The 21,981-nt window shown below is 44.5% G+C and overlaps 1 protein-coding gene across 3 annotated transcripts in view; it reads right to left on the bottom strand.

Annotated features, from left to right (window-relative positions):
* LOC126284090 (G protein pathway suppressor 2) overlaps positions 1-21,981 on the bottom strand; it is a 111,463-nt gene that overhangs the window by 32,037 nt on the left and 57,445 nt on the right. For 2 of the 3 annotated variants that reach the window (XM_049982738.1, XM_049982739.1), the window contains exons 6-7: positions 20,514-20,729; positions 18,268-18,437 (exon numbers count right to left, since the gene is read on the bottom strand). In XM_049982738.1, coding sequence (XP_049838695.1) covers positions 18,268-18,437; positions 20,514-20,729 — 386 coding nt within the window. The remainder of the gene's footprint in view (positions 1-18,267; positions 18,438-20,513; positions 20,730-21,981) is intronic. The other variant, XM_049982740.1, reaches the window with a different exon arrangement.

Genomic DNA, 21,981 nt, shown 5'->3' with positions numbered 1-21,981 from the left:
ATTTAGCATTGTCATCAATGTGGGGTATACTCATAATAGTTTCCACAATCAAACTCTGTGAAAAAAATCAAGCAGGAGTATACTTATAATACACTCCCGGAAATGGAAAAAAGAACACATTGACACCGGTGTGTCAGACCCACCATACTTGCTCCGGACACATTGTGAGAGGGCTGTACAAGCAATGATCACACGCACGGCACAGCGGACACACCAGGAATCGCGGTGTTGGCCGTCGAATGGCGCTAGCTGCGCAGCTTTTGTGCACCGCCGCCGTCAGTGTCAGCCAGTTTGCCGTGGCATACGGAGCTCCATCGCAGTCTTTAACACTGGTGGCATGCCGCGACATAGTGGACGTGAACCGTATGTGCAGTTGACGGACTTTGAGCGAGGGCATATAGTGGGCATGCGGGAGGCCGGGTGGACATACCGCCGAATTGCTCGACACGTGGAGCCTGAGGTCTCCACAGTACATCGATGTTGTCGCCAGTGGTCGGTGGAAGGTGCACGTGCCCGTCGACCTCGGACCGGACCGCAGCGACGCACGGATGCACGCCAAGACCGTAGGATCCTACGCAGTGCCGTAGGGGACCGCACCGCCACTTCCCAGCAAATTAGGGACACTGTTGCTCCTGGGGTATCGGCGAGGACCATTCGCAACCGTCTCCATGAAGCTGGGCCACGGTCCCGCACACCGTTAGGCCGTCTTCCGCTCACGCCCGAACATCGTGCAGCCCGCTTCCAGTGGTGTCGCGACAGGCGTGAATGGAGGGACGAATGGAGACGTGTCGTCTTCAGCGATGAGAGTCGCTTCTGCCTTGGTGCCAATGATGGTCGTATGCGTGTTTGGCGCCGTGCAGGTGAGCGACACAATCAGGACTGCATACGACCGAGGCACACAGGGCCAACACCCGGCACCATGGTGTGGGGAGCGATCTCCTACACTGGCCGTACACCTCTGGTGATCGTCGAGGGGACACTGAATAGTGCACGGTACATCCAAACCGTCATCGAATCCATCGTTCTACCATTCCTAGACCGGCAAGGGAACTTGCTGTTCCAACAGGACAATGCACATCCGCATGTGTCCCGTGCCATCCAACGTGCTCTAGAAGGTGTAAGTCAACTACCCTGGCCAGCAAGATCTCCGGATCTGTCCCCCATTGAGCATGTTTGGGACTGGATGAAGCGTCGTCTCACGCGGTCTGCACATCCAGCACAAACGCTGGTCCAACTGAGGCGCCAGGTGGAAATGGCATGGCAAGCCGTTCCACAGGACTACATCCAGCATCTCTACGATTGTCTCCATGGGAGAATAGCAGCCTGCATTGCTGCGAAAGGTGGATATACACTGTACTAGTGCCGACATTGTGCATGATCTGTTGCCTGTGTCTGTGGTTCTGTCAGTGTGATCATGTGATGTATCTGACCCCAGGAATGTGTCAATAAAGTTTCCCCTTCCTGGGACAATGAATTCACGGTGTTGTTATTTCAATTTCCAGGAGTGTAGTTTCCACAATCAAACTCTGTGAAAAAAATCAAGCAGAAAATCCAACGACATTCTGGTCACAAGTAAATTACACTAGCAGCAATACACAATTGGTACCTTCACTGGGTGATACAATGGTCACATTACCAACAACTGCACCACTAAAGTGGGTTTACTAAACATGCTTTCATGGAATTCATTTGTCAAAAAAAGTGGAGTAAATATTCCAGAATTCGAATCAACAACAGCTGCCAACATTAGTAACATGGAATTAGATACATTTAGTGAGCAAAGAAACTTAAATTATTCAATAAAGCAGTTCTTCTGGCCCAAACAGTAGACCTTTTGCGTTCCTTTCAGAAAACGCTGATGAAATCGCTCCATATTTAGCAATATACAACCACTGATTCAATGAAAGATCCAGACATAAGGACTGGAAAATTGCACACATCACACCAATACAAAAGAAAAGAAATAAAAGTAATATGCTGAATTATGAACCCATATAACTGACATCAATTGCAGCAGGATTCTGGAACACATACTTTGTTCAAACATCATGAAGAAAATGATCTACTGACACACAGTCAGCACAGATCAGAAAATATTGTTCTTGAGAACACTCACATGAAGAAATGAGAGTATGGATCTCAAGCTGATTCCATATTTCTAAATTTCCAGAAGACTTTTCACACAATTTCTCATAAGCAACTTCTAAGCAAATTGCATGTCTGTGGAGTATTGTCGTGGTAGTGCAACTTAATTTATGCTTTCCTGTCAGAAAGGTTTATAGTTCATAGTAATTGATGGAAAACCATCATGTGAAACAGAAGTGATATCTGGCGATCCCCAAGAAATTGTAATATGCCTTCTGCAGTTCCTAAGCTATATAAATGATTTAGGTGACAGTCTGAGCAGCTCTCTTAGATTGTTTGCAGATTATTTACCATCTAGTAAAGTCATCAGAAGATCAAAACCAACTACAAAATGATTTAGACAAGAAAATTGGCAGCTGTCTCTAAACAATAAAAAGTGTGGGATCCTCCACACGAGTATGAAAAAGAATACTTTAAATTTCAATATTCTGAGAAGGAAAGTTGCTACTCACCATATAGCGGAGATGCTGAGTAGCAGATAGGCATGAATTTAATTAAGTTACACAAATTTAAAGGCTGTCAATTCAGTTAAAAAACTAGGGAATACAAGATGAACAACTTAATTTGGAACCATCACACAGAAAATGTTGTGGTGAAGGTGAAACAAAGACTGTATTTTATTGGCAAAACAGAAGCTACAACACCTCTGCTAAAGGACCACCTACACTAATCTTGTCCATTCTATTCCGTAGTACTACTGAGCAATATGCGATTCTTACAATATAGTACTGATAAAAGACACAGAAAAAGTTCTACGAGGGGCAGCTCATTCTATATTATCAGAAAGAGGGTGAAGAGTGTCATAGATACGATATGAGAGCTGAAGTGAAAACCATTAAAACAAGGGTATTGTTTGTTGGAGTGAGGTTAACAGATTTCTACTCAGAATGTGAAGATATTTTGTTACCTCCCACCTATAGAGAGAGAAATGACAATTACAAAAAAATATGAAAAATCTGAACTTTGTTTTTCCCAAGTGATATTCATCATTAGGACAAAAGAGAAATAGACTGAAAGTGGTTTGATGAATCCTCTGCCAAACATACTTAAGTGTGAACTGCAAGGCAGTCACACAGATGTAACTATGTTATCACAAATATCCGTACACCCCCAAAAACATGTTTTTCATATTAGGTGCATTGTGCTACAACCTACTGCCAGGTGCTCCATATCAGCAACCTCAGTAGTCATTAGACATCATGAGAGAGCATAATGGGTCACTCCGAAGAACTCGTGGACTTCAAACTTGGTCAGGTGGTTGGGTGTTGTTATGTGTCACATGTCTGTATGCAAGATTTCCACACTTCTGAACATTCCTAGGTCCACTGTTTCAGATGTGACAGTGAAATGGAAACATGAAGGGACACATACAGTACAAAAGCATACAGGCTGACCTCATCTGTTGACTGACAGAGACCGCTGATAGTTGAAGGGGGTCGTAATGTGTAATAGGCAGACATCTATACAGACTATCACACAGTAATTCCAAACTGCATCAGGATCCACTGCAAGTACTATGACAGATAGGCAGGAAGTGAGAAACTTGGATTTCATGGTCGAGCAGCTACTCCTAATCAACACATTACACCGTAAATGCCAAACGACACCTCGCTTGGTGTAAGGAGTATAAACATTGCATGATTGAACAGTGGAAAAACATTGTATGGAGTGACGAATCATGGTACACAATGTGGTGATCCAATGGCAGGGTGTGGGTATGGCAAATGCCCAGTGAACATCATCTACCAGTGTGTGTAGTGCCAACAGTAAAATTCGGAGGCGGTGGTGTTATGGGGTGTTTGTGTATTTCATGAAGGGGACTTGCATCCCTGTAATGAACTGGCCTGCAAAGAGTCCTGACCTGAATCCTATAGAACACCTTTGGGATGTTTTGGAAAGCTGACTTAATGGCAGGCCTCACGGACCGACATCAATACCTCTCCTCAGTGCAGCACTCAGTGAAGAATGGGCTGCCATTCCCGAAGAAACCTTCCAGCACCTGAGTGAATGTATGCCTGTGACAGTGGAAGCTATCATCAAGGTTAAGGATGGGCCAACACCATACTGAATTCCAGCATTATCGATAGAGGACGCCACAAACTTTTAAGTCATTTTCAGCCAGGTGTCCAGATACTTTTGATCACATAGTGTAGATGGAGATCCCATATGAGGATGGCTTCACCTAAATATGGAATACTTCAAGGAAACTGCTCTCACGACAGCACGACAGAAACTGAATCAATAAGTGTACTACACATTCCTGATCTGCCCACATGGTGAAGAATCCCAACAGGAATTCCTGTGCCACCTGTAACAGCATATACCATGTCACGTTCAACATGCAGGTGGAAGAAAATCGATACCTACTATTTCTGGATACTCTAATATAGAATTTCCAGATGACACACTTGGAAATTCCCTCTACAGGATGAAAACACACATGGACATGTACCTGAATGCCAATAGCTGCCACAATCCCGCATAACACAAGTCAATGCTTACTATCCTGGTACACAGTGAGTGAGCCATATGCAATAAGAAAAGTTTGTTCAACAAGTTACAGCATCTGTGTGAGACCTTTACCAATAATGGCTACTCAGAGAGACAACTAAGAGCATGAAAAATGAAAAAAAAAAAAAAAAAAAAAATGATCCAGAAGAAAGAACCAAGCACCTGGAGTTCCATCCATACACAGCCAAAATTGCAAGGATGATGGAGGAATGAAACAGTTAAAAATCAAGAATATTCTTGCATTGGTCAAAGACCAACTAAGGCTACAGGCACCAAGCGTCCACAGCATGGGTTGCGAATGTGACATTCAGTACATCAGCCAGATGCAGCATTGCATTTCGCAGCAATGTTCGGAGGACGTGAGGAGAATATGTCTTGGTCAGACCAATACGACTATAGTGGAAGATCACAGAATCAACAGAGGACACACATTTCTTTATCAATGGACAAATGTAATGTGCTGCATTAGCAAGTTCTGGAATTCAATCATCAAAGAACAGTACAACTAAGACTGCTGATGATCTTGTCAACTGGCACAGCGGTTTCCAACTGAACTCAGCATGGAATGTAGCAGTAGCAAAAATAAGTCGTGCATACTCTGATGTGAGAGCACCAGTGAAAGTGGGTGGAATAGACAGGCTGTGCCAGTACTCAATGACCAGACCCTCCTTCATCCCACTGGGGAGCTTTCCCGCCAAATGTTGCAAGTCTTTTCCACACTGGTTAGCCCACCCATTGGACTATCGGTAGAGAAGTATGTGGTCCAACAGCCATAATGGAACAAACTGGACATGAACCTGACACTTCATCTACGGATGATGAGCAGAAAACTAATCAGAACATTGTGTATATACAATGCCACAATTTGGCTGATAACCTGAGAAGACTTTTCCATTTAAAAGAAGAATGCCAATTAGAAGCGTGCTTGTGTCAAAATACCAGTGTGGCCAGATGGCCAGTTTCAGTGCGGGTCTTGTAGTGGCAGAAGTCACGTAGGCACCCTGCAACACACTGTCGAAATGTCTCAAAATGTGGGTACCCCCTCAGCGTACTGCCTGTAGGTGCAGACCCACTGTGTAAGTGCTAAAATTGCAGGTCCTGGTGAGCACATGGAATTTGGCAACAGGTCCTGGCTCAATACCACATCACTACACTGGTGTGGGAGCACAGAAGGGCAGAGAGACAGGCGGAGGAGAGGGACCACCAAAAGTAAGAGGTGTTACAGAAACAAAGGATTTGTTGTAGTCAGAGTTCTCAACTGTGCAATTCAGAAACGCTGGAGTTGATAGGTAGTCCGTACGGCACAGGGTGTGAAGCAGTCATTGAAGTCAACCATGCAGTAATTGCTTGGCAGGCTCACATAGAATGCCACACAGAGATTGCAGCTATGTTGGTAGGCCACATAGCTGCTTTCACAGATGATGTGGCCTTTATGGGCTAGATTGGTTGGTTTGCGGGGGTTAAAGGGACCAGACTACTTAGGTCATCGGTCCCTTGTTCCACGACCATAATAATACACGAAGAAAAGTCCAACAAGCAATAAACACATAACGGAGACGACAAGGGACGACACAGTACAAGAAAGACATAGACGAAGACCAGAGAAAAGAGATTAAAAGACACACAGAGTGCGACGGTCATTGGCCGACCATGAAAATAAAACTGGAAAGGCCAACAACCAAGGGACACATTAAAACACCACAAACTAAAACCCCAGGCCAAAAGCCACAGTCGACACTAAAAAAAATAAAAAGGGACTCTCATATTGAATGATAAAAACCCCCTGCTCGAATAAAACGGAGAACTAAGTCAGCCATAGTAGAGTCATCGGTTAAAAGAGCAGGGAGTGTATCAGGCAGCGCGAACGTCTGCCTGAGGGCAGTTAAAAGTGGGCAGTCTAGTAAGACGTGTACCACGGTCAGGGCCAATCCGCAGCGACAGAGAGGCGGGTCGTCACGGCACAAGAGATACGCGTGCGTGAGCCGGGTATGTCCTATGCGGAGCCGGCAGAGGACGACAGCGTCCTTGCGAGACCCCCGCATGGAGGAGCGCCACACACTGGTTGTCTCCTTGACTGCCCGAAGTTTTTTGGGAGATGGCAGGGTGCGCCACTCATCACGCCAAGCAGCAAGGACCTTCTGCCGCAATACGGATCGGACGTCACTCTCTAAAAGACCGATTTCCATGGCCGGGGAACTGACCGCCTGTTTCGCCAGTTCGTCAACCCGCTCGTTACCCGGGATGCCGACATGACCCGGGGACCAAACAAAGGTGACAGAGCGGCCGCAACGGACGAGAGTATGGAGGGACTCCTGGATGGCCATCACCAGACGGGAACGAGGGAAACACTGGTCAAGAGCTCGTAAACCGCTCAGGGAGTCACTACAGATGACAAAGGACTAACCTGAGTGGGAGCGGAGAAACTCTAGGACACGATAGATGGCAACCAACTCGGCAGTGTATACACTGGAGCCAGCTGCCAATGACCGTTGCTCACAATAATCCCGTAGAGTGAGAGCGTAACCAGTGTGACCAGAGACCACCGAACCGTCGGTGTAGGCCACCGCCGCGTTCGGAAACTCGGCCAGGATGGAAAGAAAGCGGCGGCGGAGGGCCTCTGGAGGCACTGAGACCTTCGGACCCTGTGCCAAGTCGAGCCGAAGGCACGGTCGGGGCACACTCCACGGGGGCAGACGGAGATTGGCCCGGAAAACAGGCGGCAGAGGAAAAAAGTCAAGGCCACGGAGAAGGTCCCGGAGGCGAACCGCAATGGGACACCCTGACCGGGGCCGCCTGTCTGGAACATGGACGATCGAGCGCGGGAACAGGAGACGGTAGTTTGGATGCCCTGGCATGCTATAAACGTGCGCGGCATAGGCGGCCAGAAGGCGGTCACGCCGGAACCGCAATGGAGGGACACCAGCCTCCACAAGTATGCTGTCGACGGGGCTTGTCCGGAACGCTCCCGTGGCGAGGCGGATCCCGCAGTGGTGTATGGGATCCAGCAATCGCAATGCTGAAGGCGAGACAGAACCGTACGCCACACACCCATAATCAAGGCGGGACTGGATCAGCACTTGATATAGGTGGAGGAGGGTGGACCGGTCGGCACCCCACCTGGTGTGGCTTAAGCAACGGAGAGCATTTAAGTGCCGCCAGCATGTTTGCTTCAGCTGCCTAATATGGGGCAGCCAAGTCAACCGGGTATCGAACACCAGTCCCAAGAACCGATGCGTCGCGACCACAGCAAGAGGTTCACCGTCAAGGTAAAGGCGCGGCTCAGGGTGAACCGTGCGACGCCGGCAGAAATGCATAACGCAGGTCTTCGCGGCCGAAAACTGGAAGCCGTGCGCTACAGCCCATGACTGCGCCTTGCGGATGGCACCTTGCAGCTGCCGTTCAGCAGCGGCGATGCCACTGGAGCTGTAATATAGGCAGAAGTCGTCCGCATATAAAGAAGCCGCGACGGACGACCCCACCGCCTCAACGAGCCCATTGATGGCAATTAAAAACAGGGACACACTGAGGACAGACCCCTGTGGGACCCCGTTCTCCTGGACCCGGGAGGAACTATGCGACGCAGCTACTTGCACGCGGAAGGAACGATACGAAAGAAAATTCTGAATGAAAATCGGGAGCGGGCCCCTAAGGCCCCACCCATGAAGTGTGGCCAGGATGTGATGGCGCCAAGTCGTATCGTATGCCTTCCGCATGTCGAAGAAGACGGCAACCAGATGTTGGCGGCGCGCAAAGGCTGTACGGATGGCAGACTCCAGGGAGACCAGATTATCGACGGCAGAGCGGCCTTTACGGAACCCACCCTGAGACGGAGCCAGAAGGCCCCGAGACTCGAGGAGCCAACTCAACCTCCGGCTCACCATACGTTCCAGCAACTTGCAAGGAACGTTGGTGAGGCTTATGGGGTGATAGCTGTCCACCTCCAGCGGGTTCTTGCCAGGTTTCAATACGGGGAGGACTATGCTTTCCCGCCATTGAGACGGGAAAACACCCTCGACCCAGACGCGATTGAAAAGATCTAGGAGGCGTCGCTGGCAAGGCACTGAGAGGTGTTTCAGCATCTGGCTGTGAACGCGGTCTGGTCCAGGAGCCGTATCAGGGCAAGCAGAAAGTGCGCTCTGGAATTCCCATTCGCTGAAAGGAGCATTGTACGACTCCGCGTGGCGCGTGTGAAAGGAAAGCCTCCGACTTTCCAACCGCTCTTTCCGGGAGCGGAAGGCCAACGGGTAGTTCGTTGACGCGGAACACTGAGCAAAATGCTCTGCTAACCGGTCCGCAATCGTGTCGGAGTCGGTGCACACTGCTCCATTCAGCGAAAGCCCAGGGACAGAGACAGGTGGCCGATAGCCTTGGAGTCGCCGAATCTTGGCCCAAACCTGCGATGCAGAGGTACGGACGCCAATGATGGAAACATAACGTTCCCAGCACTCCTGCTTCCGTTGGCGAATAAGGCGTCGGGCTCGGGCGCGGAACTGTTTAAAAGCAATGAGGGTCTCCAACGATGGGTGCCGCTTATGGCGCTGAAGAGCCCGCCGGCGATCTCGAATCGCCTCTGCGATCTCGGGCGACCACCACGGCACAGTCCTCCGCCGAGGTGACCCGGATGTACAGGGAATCGCAGATGCCGCCGCAGAAACGATGCTGGTGGTGACCGACTGAACCACCGCATCAATCGGATCAGTGGAAGGAGGTGCGATCACTGCGACAGATGTAAATAAGTCCCAATCAGCCTTATTCAGAGCCCATCTGGAGGGGCGTTCAGAAGAGTGACGCCGTGGCAGTGACAGAAAGATGGGGAGATGGTCACTATCACATAAGTTGTCATGGACCCTCCAGTGGATGGATGGTGAAAGTCCGGGGCTGCAAATAGAAAGGTCAATGGCCGAAAACGAGCCATGGACCGCACTAAAGTGGGTCGCCTCTCCCGTGTTTAAAAGGCAGAGGTCAAGCTGTGACAGAAGAGTCTCGACATCTCTGCCCCGGCCAGTAATCGCGGCGCTACCCCACAAGGGGTTATGGGCGTTAAAGTCGCCCAGCAACACAAAGGGAGGCGGCAGTTGTCCTATCAATGCAGCCAACACATGACGAGAGACATCACCATCCGGCGGAAGGTACAAACTGCAGACAGTAATAGGCTGAGGCGTCCACATCCTTACAGCGACAGCCTCTAAGGGTGTATGAAGAGGCACACACTCGCTGTAGATAGAGTTAAGGACGTAGACGCAGACTCCACCAGACACCCTCTCATAAGCTGCCCGGTTCTTATAATAACCCCGATACCCTCGTAGGGCAGGGGTCCGCATTGCCAGAAACCACGTTTCCTGGAGGGCAATTCAGAAGAAAGGGTGACTGCTGACGAGTTGGCGGAGCTCAGCAAGGTGGTGGAAAAAACCGCTGCAGTTCCACTGGAGAATCACTTTGTCCATGGGCGAAAAAGGCGTGAAGGGACCGAGGAGGCAGATCACGTCACTGGGTCACCTGCTGTCACCGATCGAGGACCAGTACAATCGGCGTCCTTGGCGTCTGAGGGTATGGCGAGATCCAGGTCCTCAGCGGACGCCAGGATCTCCACCTCATCCGCAGACGCAGAGCCTGTATGGAGCGGTGGGGTGGATGCCACCGCGCGTTCCTTGGCCTTAGAGGCCTTCTTCTTCTTTGTCTTCTCTCTCTGCTCCTTGGGCTTTACTGGCTGGGAGGGCTCCACCGAGTCAGTCTCCGGGACGGAGGAGGAGCGGGAAGCCCTGCGACCAGCCGCTGGCCTGCTTTTCAGCCATTGGCTGACGTCACCCTTCCTAGAGGTGGAAACCTGGGAAGGGAGGGACCCGAGGGATCCCTTGCGAGAGAGAGTCGCCGAAGAAGTCGGACGCTTCTCCGGCTTAGAGTTGGGGACTTGTGTCCCCGATGGTTGGGGGGTCGTTGCTCCTGAGGTAGGTGGTGCAGGAGCAACAGATGGGGAAGTGCCCCCCACCATCAAGGGGGCAGGTGTAGTATTCCGGCTCAGAGTGTTCAGTGGAATCGGTGCAGCAGATGACAAAACTACTGTTTTGGCAGCGGTGGCATAGGAGCTGGTCAGAGCCACAGGATGTAGCCTCTCGTATTTCCGCTTAGCCTCAGTATAGGTCATGCGGTCCAGGGCCTTATATTCCATGATCCTTCGTTCTTTCAGTAGAACCTTGCAGTCTGGCGAGCAAGGGGAATGGTGTTCGCCACAGTTAACACAGATGGGAGGCGGCGCACATGCAGTATTAGGATGTGAAGGGCGTCCACAATCTCTGCATGTCATGCTGGAAGTACACCAAGATGACATGTGGCCGAACTTCCAGCATTTGAAACACCTCATCGGGGGAGGGATATAGGGCTTCACATCACATCGGTAGACCATCACCTTGACCTTTTCGGGTAGGACGTCACCCTCGAAGGCCAAGATGAAGGCACCGGTGGCTACCTGATTATCCCTCGGACCCCGATGGACGCGCCGGACAAAGTGAACACCCCGCCGTTCTAAATTGGCGCGTAGCTCGTCGTCTGACTGCAAGAGTAGGTCCCTACGGAATATAATGCCCTGGACCATGTTGAGACTCTTATGGGGTGTGATCGTGACGGAAACATCCCCCAACTTGTCACAAGCGAGTAACCGCCGTGACTGTGCAGAGGATGCCGTTTTGATCAATACTGCCCCAGAGCGCATTTTGGACAAGCCCTCCACCTCCCCAAACTTGTCCTCCAAGTGCTCGACAAAAAACTGAGGCTTGGTCGCCATAAACGATTCCCCATCGACTCGTGTACAGACTAAATAGCGAGGTGAATAAGGTTCGCTGCCAACCGTAGCCTTTCGTTCCTCCCATGGTGTGGCCAGGGAGGGGAACGATTGTGGATCATATGCCTGAGCGTTGTATTGAGGCCGAGAACGCTTAGAGACTGCTGGCGGCTGGCCGCCAGCAAGAGATGATGTACCACGCTTCATCGCGGGTCATCCGCCCTGATGCCACCTACTCCGACCAAGGGCCCTCCCCACGGGCGCCACCCAGCCTCAGCAACGACCACCTGGCGGGATGGGCATTGCCGGGAGTCCCGATGCCCCAAGGAGACAGGCATCTACTCCTTGGCATACGCGGGGAGTTAACGGCGCAGGCATCAGTAGAGCGATCCCTGTGTTGTCAGGGGGCTACAACCGACAGGGTACATGGCGGCCCCACCACAACGGACTGGCTACCGTGCTGGATTTCAGGTGAAATGTAGTCCATGATCGTCATTGGCGCATAAAGCGACACAGCAGAGCAGACTGCAAAAACCGCACCCAAGAACAAAGCCACGCCCTAGAGATGGTGAGTGGGCGGGACAGCTATGCGACGACGACCAACCAAGCTAGAGATGGTAATGAGCGATGGACACATTGCACCTTGTAAGGCGCCCTTCCCCAATCAGCTCGCTCTTCGGAAGAATTTAGAAGATGGAGGTCAAACCCGGTAGGGGACCATCACATAAGGCCGAAACGTTTGAGACTCCTTTTAGTCGCCTCTTACGACAGGCAGGAATACCGTGGGCCTATTCTTACCCCCGAACCCACAGGGGGACTTTATGGGCTAGAAATACCTATAATAGGACAAGGAGTTGGGAACAGGGGTGGAATAGGGACATACAAGGATGATGTGTAGGTTCTGTAACTGGTCGATTGTCATTATGGGATGAGTAGGGAGGGCAGTGGGGAGGATATTTCTCATTTCAGGGCACGAAGAACAGTAGTCAAAATCCTGGCAAAGAACATGATTCAGTTTTTCCAGTCCTGGGTGGTACTGATTCATGAGGAGGACATTTCTACGTGGCCATGCAGTGGGTATGCGAGGGGTAGTAGATGACTGGGGAGACAAGTTTCAGATCTGGTTCTGTACAAGATGTGCTTGAGGCCAGAAACACTATGAAACCAAAGGATTGTTGTAAGGACAATTGTCATCAAAACTATAAAGAGTAAGTTTTTAAGCTTTTTATGGAGAAGAGTTTGGGAATCCTTCAGTACCCCATAAGAATCTTGTAGGACTAATTTGTCCAGGTTCCCTTCATCCCATTCCATCACACTAACAGAAGAGTTCAACTGCAACACTGCCAGGTTCTCCACTGCATGCCATTCTCCTTTTTGCTGATCAGCACCCTTTCCAGCACACAGACACCATAAGTAATTTTGAGCAATGACCAAATGAATGGAATGAGGGCAGAAAGGTAGAAACACATACGTCATATAAAATTTCAATTACAGTCAGTCTTGTTCATTTAAGCTGATTTATTTATTAAATACACATATCTGGCTGGTTTTCAAAACGCAATAAAACAAAAACCAGAGAGACAGAATAAAGGACTCTACTTGTGACTTATCCTATCAGTATTTCTAAATACAGCTTGAGAACAAGGAAAGAAGGGCATGGGGCATTCAGGCATAAAGCTCTGTAACACAATCCCAGATTCGATGAAGGTGCAGAGGATATTCAGACAAAGACAAGTGAAACCCCTACTTTACATTTTTGTTTGATCCTGAGTTAAAAAATACAAAATTGAGGAAAACGTAGAATTTAAAAAATGTTAAAACCCCTAAAATACAAGCAGAAGCAAATGTAATTGGCATATATGATAAAATACTGTAAACCATTCCAATATATTGTATAAAATCCATGTAAGTGAATGAAATTAAATGTACATTATGATTTTTATACAATAATTTTTTGTAATGAATTTCTTCAGTTCTTAAAAAATCACAGATGTGTAACAGTAGTTAAAACTAACCAGAAAATTGAAATTGACATCTGGGTACAAGATAATTGAGCTCCATCCAACATGCAACAACCACAAATTATAAGTCACAACAAGCATTTTTGAGAGATCTTTCCTCTGTGCTCACCCAGAAAAAAGAACATATGAACTGAATTGAAAAATGTGAAAGGTGTCAGAATCAGTCATAGGGTAGGGAGGGAGGGAGGGAGGGAGGAGAGAGAGGGGTGGGTGGGGTGGGGTGGGGGTGAGTGTTTTCCTTATGTAGTCAATGGCACTGCAGCATAGCCTTGTGACACAAGCACAGTGATCTCTAGTGTACTGCTTGTAAACTTTTCTTTGTTCATTATGCTGAGTGGTCAAAGTAGAGCATTCTGCAGTATTGTCAGCACATGCCATTTGCACTTAGAACTTGTCATTTGCTGCAGTGTAAACATAGCAGGTTTTGTGAAAGTTTCCCTTCACATGTTGTACTTATTTATACCAATGTACATGAAATAAATTTAAGCCTGTTTCTCTGTCCCAGCAATCCACTACATTCGTAACAATCTGTCTGCCATCACAATGCATTAAACGCCATTGATGACAACAACAAAGATGAACAGGTCATTGCACAACTGTTCACTGAACATGTCCTGTTAATTGTTGGTGCTGCACTTAGCAAATGGAGTAGCCTACATTGGCTGCAGCCAGTATAGGCACATACCTTCCAGATTCTGTTGACAGGCTCTGATCACAACTACTGTAAGTAAAATTAATGCACAGTAGTGAAGGGTGTATGCAATATAACTACATAAATTAAACCTAAGGGGAAGCTGCAATCACTCCATTTGCTATACACTGATCGCATCAGCCACACTTTGGAAGAAGCCACCATGTAAAATTTATCATTCTGTATGCTAGAAGTCACTGCATTAGCGTGACGTCATCACGTTATACAGCTATTGGCTGCAGGTGCAAAACAAACATCCAAATGTTGTAATCCAGCAGCTTTCATCATATTTCACAATTTTCAGTTTATTTCACCATGTAGGCAATAAATTTTTGCTACTTTTGGGGTGTACATAAAATGAAAGAACCCTCAAAACTTCATGTTTTAACCCATTAGCGTTGTGCGTTGCCATTCAGCAATGTTTGTAACACTTTTTTAAAATCATTGATTCCACGACATCAACAAAGCGAGAGTGTTGGCAGCACTGGATTCCATTCCGCAAGACTGTAAAGATCACTAAAATGCAACAGTTTTAACAATACATTTAAATTCTGCAGCGTAATCAGTGTTGGAAGTTGTCATTTGCTGAATGACGAAGAAAAATGGAGTATAAGTTCGAGGAAGTATGTTTTACACAGTAACTTATGATATATAATTTGGTTTTTTAGTATGGTTGTGATTTAAATATTCAAATATATATTCTTTGGAGGTTACTGCTTGCTGTGAAATAAATTACATTCATTTAGGCCATTTGAACGTCGGTATTGCCATATGGCAACACTAGGCGCTTGTACTCAGTAAAAGGATGAATTTTCTCTTTCTTGTTTTAGAAGAGGTTTCTCGCATGTTGAGGCGCTCGAGATTCTTTATAATGACGATATTGAAGGTGATGTGTTTGTTGAGGCCCCAGATTCGCATAGAGAAGAATGATGGATTATTGTATGTGCGGTGGCTGGACAACTCAGTTGTCACAATGATCTCTTCCTCATGTGGTGCACAAGAGGTTGGCCAAGTCAAGAGATTCTCGCAACTAAAAAAGCAAAACACAATGATTCCCAGACTAAAACTGGTAGCCAAATATAATACATATATAGGAGGTACTGATCAGATGGATCATAATCTAGCATGCTATCGCATTGCAATAAGAAGCAAGAAATGGTACTGGTGTCTCTCTACATGGATGTTAGATGTTACCATACAAAACAGTTGGATTTTGTATGATAAAGCAAGAAACCAAACTATTTCTCAGCTTGATTCAAGAGAGAAGTAGCAACAGTGTACTTGCAAAGACACCAAGCTTTACCAAAAGGAGCCAGGAGACCATCTGCATCAAGGGCATGTTCCAACAGCCGCATATCAGATTCAACTAGGTTTGATAAGACTGCTCACCTCATCCAGCACACAGAAAGAAAGAAGAAGGAAATGTGTACACACAAGGACTGTAAATCTATTGTGAGAACAATGTGTTCAAAGTGTAAGGTGGGTTTGTGTATGACTGTTTTAATCCATTTCATGTAAAATAATGCTGAGTTCAAGGTTTGACTTTTGATTATGAATTGTACTGTGTTATAAAGTATCAGTTGTATGATGAAGACAGAGTAAAAAATTTGCACTAAACTTGTATATGTAATAAGAAATTTCAATAACCAACTTATTTTAGTTGAAGTTGTAATCCATATAAATTGAGGTAGTGAAAGTGCCAAGTGTTGTCATATGGCAACATCAAATCTCACTAATGGCTTTTGTCGAAACAACTCTGTTGTGTAATTAATGCCTTTTACAGACATAATAACTCATTTTTTTAAAAAAAAATCACGAAAAAATTCGTTCCAGCACTAATGAGTTAAGGTAAAATTTGTGGCAGTAGTGTTGGGAAATGGCTGTTACCTTGTACATGACTAGCATAGGTGACAATCTTTTCAATTAACGTGCTGTACAGTATTAATAGTGTTGAAACCAACTTTGCTTCCTAATACGTCTTTTATATGATGTAAAATGTTGAAATTTCTTTCTTGTTTCTTTATGGATTTGCAATTTGGTTATGTCAGTTCATGTTGGTGAAACTGCTACATAAGAGGAGAACAATGAAATTCTCACACAAACTATGATTTATAGCTTCTGTGCCTCTTTGTACTGTATAATCCAGTACTTTAGGAATTTCACATTGACAGTTCTGTTCTCCTGTTATGGCCACAATCTAGCAGGAGCTGCATCAAAACTGTGCAGTGAAACTGAACATTGCAAGCTTTAGTAGATAAAAAGTTCTAGTCTCATGCATAACTTTATTCCTAGATATGTCAAATCATGTAATTGCTGAGTTGTGTAACTACATAAATAATTTGTCAAAAAAAGGTCACTGAAGTAACTTTACATTAAGCCAAAGATCAAGACATTAAGAAGTCGAGATGTATCTTTGTCTTATCATCATTTTTATTTTACCTTTATCATCTTTGGAATCAGTAATGTACTTGAAAATGGGCTTATAACCCAAAACCAAGGTTGTGCAGTAATCATAATAAAATTTATGAAACAATGCAAAAAAAAAAAACAGTGTTTGTTTAGTTGCGAGTTGTGTTGGCAACACTGATCATGGGTTACATCATTATCTCCTCACTCACGTCTCCCCTTTCCACAACAGCCCAAAATATTCCCTCGACTCTGACACAACTTGTGATGTGAACTTCTGCCTTTTGTGCCTCTTCATTTCTTCAATCACATCAAATGTCGGTAGGAATAAAACAGTACGAAGACAAGCAAAAATCAGGATCATTGTGCAAGAACTTTAATTGTGGTCCTCCTGAACATCAGTCAAGTGTGTTAATCACTGCACCACCTCACTAAGTAAATCATTGGCAATTCTTTCTGTTAACAGTGGAGAGGTGGATGTGTTGATGTAGATCTTGTTTGATAAGCAGGACCACCTCAACACCACAATGAATAGTAAGAGTTGTGTAACTGGTAAACAGCTTCATTTATATGGATGTAAGTTCGTATCTGTTAAGTATACAACTTTTATAGTTGCAGTAAAAGTGTCAAAAATATTAACCGAGCAACTTCACACAAATCAGACAAGCTATTCAACTGATTTATTTCTTAATACTGTACTCTCACACATAACTGAGTGCAGACATATCCCACTATGTTCTCTTGGAAAAAATATTGTGGTGTCAGTTGACAATACATATCTCTGTCTTGCAAATGATTTTGCATGTGTATAACTGTTATGTGCATGACTATCATGAATGGCTTGTGCATCTAGTGTTGCATTTGTGTCATTAAGGATGACAACAGAAATAACATGAAGGGAGAGGATGACAGGAGTGTCAACAATTACCTTACTCTTTCAAATAACGCAAAGTGGCCCCACATTAGTTCACAAGTTCAAACTCTACGGGAGGCTTTGGGGAAGTCTGGGATTTAGCCCAAACTATTTGCTGACACTTTGGTCTTCAGAAATCGTATGACACCATATCCCTGATCACGAGGTAAATTCTTGTGATGAAATTTTTTTTACCCACCAGCAATCCTCAAACTGAACAATACTGCAATAGGAAAAGATAGGTAGATACTTACCATAACGAAGACATGTTAAGTTACAGACAGGCACAATTAAAAGACACTTCCACAAAGTTTTTGGCCACTGTCTTGATCAGCAAAAGAGAAACACACACCATTCATTAACACAAGCAAGCACGCCTCATGCACCATGACTGCTAAGTCCAGATCTAAGGTCAGAAAAGCCAGAGTTGGCAGTCATGCCTGTGTGAGGTGTGCTTTCTTGTTTGTATGAATGGTGCCCGATTCTCTGTTTCTCTTCTTCTAATGAAGGCTGTGGCCAAAAGCTCTGTGTAGGTGTCTTTTAATTGTGCCTGTCTGCAAGCAACTTAATGTGTCTTCTTAATGGTAAGTTTCAATACTGCAATAGCATAAGAACCTTGGCTGCAAAGGTGCGTGTATTTCATCATATAAATCAGTCAATTTAATGGTATACAGCATGTACTACACAACTACAATCTAGTAAACCTGTTTTCAAAACCTTTTGGGAAAGAAATACGTAATTCGTAAACATTATTAGCAAAGGACAATAATGGGTCATAATACAGTATCAAATTATTATTTCTCACCTGTGGTGGCTGCTGTATAGGAATGGCACCACCATGTATTGGAACATGTGTTGCAGGTCTGATGGATGGCACCTGGTAATATTTGTCAGCAGCTTCCTGTGCAGTCTGAAAAGCTGCTGCCCCTTTCTGAGAACTATGTTCCATTGGTTGGTGCAATGGAGCCATGTATGCTGTTGGAAATTACAACATAATCAGATACTCTGCAATCAAATTTATTTAGTATATGAAATCATGGCTCTGTTGAACTTGAAAGGCATAACAATGCAAGGTCTCTCTATGGACATTATTGAAATTTATATTATATCATTAGTCCAAGAAATCTTAGCAGGCAATGTGACCAGTTACAGCCCATGTGCTGTTGGCTGTCCTTAGGTCTCCAATGTGGCCTACATTGTTTATAGTTCAGAATAATGTCCAGTATGCATTTTGGAGTGTTACACTGGGGGTATCTCCAACAATCTAGTGACACTATATTCCAACAAGTTAACCATTTTACACCAACTCTTAAACACACTACAGCACATAATACTTCTTCCATGGCTTGCCTATTTGCGGGACAAATCATTAAATCGATACACGTAGGAACCACTCACTCAACAGCTTTTCAGTCTAATTTCCACCAAGATACAATAGCAATTAAAAATGAAGTCATATGGCAGAAGTTTGGCAAAAATACTTCAAACAATGCAACAGACACCTTCTAAGTCAATTTTATGCTGAACAGATGGGATAATAGTTTCAAAAAATACAGATCCTTTGGCAGTGATTTGGTTAGTTTAATTCAGAACTTCAATAGCTTACTTGAATCACTGTTATTTACAGAAAGTATAAATATCATCCATTTCTCCAATTTGTTGCAATGTTTTTGTGCAGCAGAACCCTTAGTGAAAGAGTTCTGGTCAACATCTTTGTCTTTCTAAACCAGTCTTCCACTTTTAATTTACTGTATCTAATACTAATTTGTTGCTATCATTTCTCTCATGTAACTTTTTTACATGTAAAATTTTACCTCTTCAGAATAACTTCAACAGTCATTATCAACACACTTAGCCCTTACTCTGGGACAATTTTACTACAGGCATCCAGTCTCCCTTGTCTTGAATATTGTCTGGTTGAAGTTTTTTATATTAATTGCTACACCAACAACAATAACTTTAAAAAATATGTAACACAGTTGCTAGTAATGATACTCATTTTAATTCATTTCCTTTTTCCCTACTGAGATGGAAATTTAAATTTGCCATATGGAGGTTCCAACTCCAACAAAATAAACAGTGAATGGTCTTATGACTTCAGCAAACACGCAACATAACATACGTTGAAGATTGTTATGAGAAAGTCTCACGTGCACCTCCCTGCAGCAAACTGTTGGCAAAAGAAGAAGATTACAAGAAAGTTTAATGAAATAAATAAGTAATTACAATAATGATACGGAGATTAAAAATTGTAAGAAATTGGAACAAGCAAAAACTTCTTTACTGAGAATGTGTAACAATAATAAATAAACTGGAAATCCATAACTGTTGGATCAGTTGTCCAGGGACTCTTTTAAAGAATCTTCCCATCAGAAAGTAACGTAGTCTACAAGACTTCAAACAAAAAGTCCACAAGAATATCTAATAATGTATCACAGAAACCACAGACCATCAGTCTCTTAACAAAATAACTCATACAGAAGAAAATTAAACTACAGTTTATAACAAAACTTCAGAAACAATGCTACTACTTTATCAGATTGTATGACTACAATTGAAATATAAAATAGCAATTTCCACAGTCCATAAATTATAGTGGTATAAACGTGCAACATATTTTATTTTGTCTCCCAAAACATGCACTCTACCAGATCCTTATCATGAACAATTCAAAGTTAACTTCCACAGACTTGTGGTTTCCTGTTTCATCTCCTAATAATCGTGTATTTTCAAAAGTTACGTTCTCTAACATTTTAAAATATATTTGTTGTTTACGGCTACTTGTTTTGATACCATTGCCTCAATGAGTATTTCCTTAACACAGAGGATTTAACACACACCCAACAGAAAGAAATTCTGTCCTATACTTGTAAATATAGCTCCCTTGTACTTAACACCCTGCTTGTCCTCAATGAGATCAAAAATCTAGCAAAGCATTTTCTACATTTCCTCATTATTTTATGTCTTGTTTTGCCTGCGTAGTTTCTGACAGTATGGAATCTCATACGAAATTCTGTCCCTGAAATAAAGACACTGCAAAAGCAATCATACCTTGGCTATGTGGTGCCACACTGGTACGTGGTTGTCCAAGATAGATGCTGTGCTGTTGCTGAGGCTGTTTTCCCTCGTCACGTGGTGGGGCTGCTGGCTGCGGATACTGTGAAGTGTAAGTATACACAGTCTGTCCACTGCCAGGAGATGGAGCGTAGCTGACTGTCGTCACCGCAGGAGGGTAGAAAGGCTGAGAGTTGGCATACTGTGTCCCCTCTGCAGACATGGAGTGATCAGCAGTCAGCTACAGCACTCCAATATCTTCTATTTTAACTGGGAACTGGGACTGTTTCCTAGAGTCTTACTTTTAAATCTTTTCAGAGAACTTCTTTGAAACCAAAGGGACCTACGTACAAATTTTCAATATATGGGCATCTTGTATGTATTATTTAGTAGCATATTTTCTAATTAGGAAACAATCATAGACACACAGAAAACACTACTTACAATACAAATCTAGAAAAACATAGCAACTGAATTTGTTATTTAGAAAGTCCAAACAAGAAGGAATGATATTACATATGGCAAAAACATACCAATAAGAGTGTACTCAACTATTACAGTTACATTTAGTCAACTGACAGCACATATAACAGCACCCCTGATTGTGATCCATCAGAAACCACACTTTCTCTCAAAGGTGTTAATGTGAAGAACACGGAAAGAAAGAACACACATATCACATGCAGAAAGTGAAGCTACAAAGATGCAAGATCAAGGTGTAAATGCACATATACCTGTGCAGGTTCCCAAATCACAAGATAGATGCATAAACACTCAAGAAAAATCAATATGTTTTGGACTCAATTTCTCATATTTATATGAAACTAATATAACTGGGACATTAGTGAGAAGCATGTTGTCACTGTGGCACAACACATGGCTTGTACCTAATAGACATGTGCGTATAAAGTCTGGTTTGTTGGCATACTGTTTGGTTTTTCCACTGCCTAACCAACATGACTGAAATTAATGCAAAATTGAGTATCTGTGCCTCAGCTATAGAGAGAGGCCATATGGTTAAGAGAAATAGAGGGTGCTATGCTATCTTACTCTAACCTCAACCTGCAAGTAATTTTTAATATCTGAACACAACTTTTACAAACAGTATTATATTACACCAAAACCTACAGTATTTTCTTCCATCAACTGTTAATGTACAGACTTTGTTACTTTTAAACTAGAGCCACACTGGCCAGAAAGCCATCTTGCACACAATATCTGTTTATACCCACATCATGTGTCGGAGCATATGCAGCACTTACGCTTATAACAAATACTACTAGCACAACATTAACTGGCATAAGTGATGTATTACTGAACATCTACATAACATGTACGTATTCTGTTTTTACATTTTCAGTATTTCTTACAATATAATTAAATAAAATAGAAAGAAACTTCCACATGGGAAAAAAATATTAAAAACAAAGATTCCAAGACTTACCAAGCGAGAAAGTGCCGGTAG

Source organism: Schistocerca gregaria, chromosome 8 (genome assembly GCF_023897955.1).
Source record: "Schistocerca gregaria isolate iqSchGreg1 chromosome 8, iqSchGreg1.2, whole genome shotgun sequence".
Lineage (NCBI taxonomy): Eukaryota > Metazoa > Arthropoda > Insecta > Orthoptera > Acrididae > Schistocerca > Schistocerca gregaria.
The sequence above is the reverse complement of the archived record's forward strand: the minus strand, read 5'-3'. Positions and strand labels throughout refer to the sequence as shown.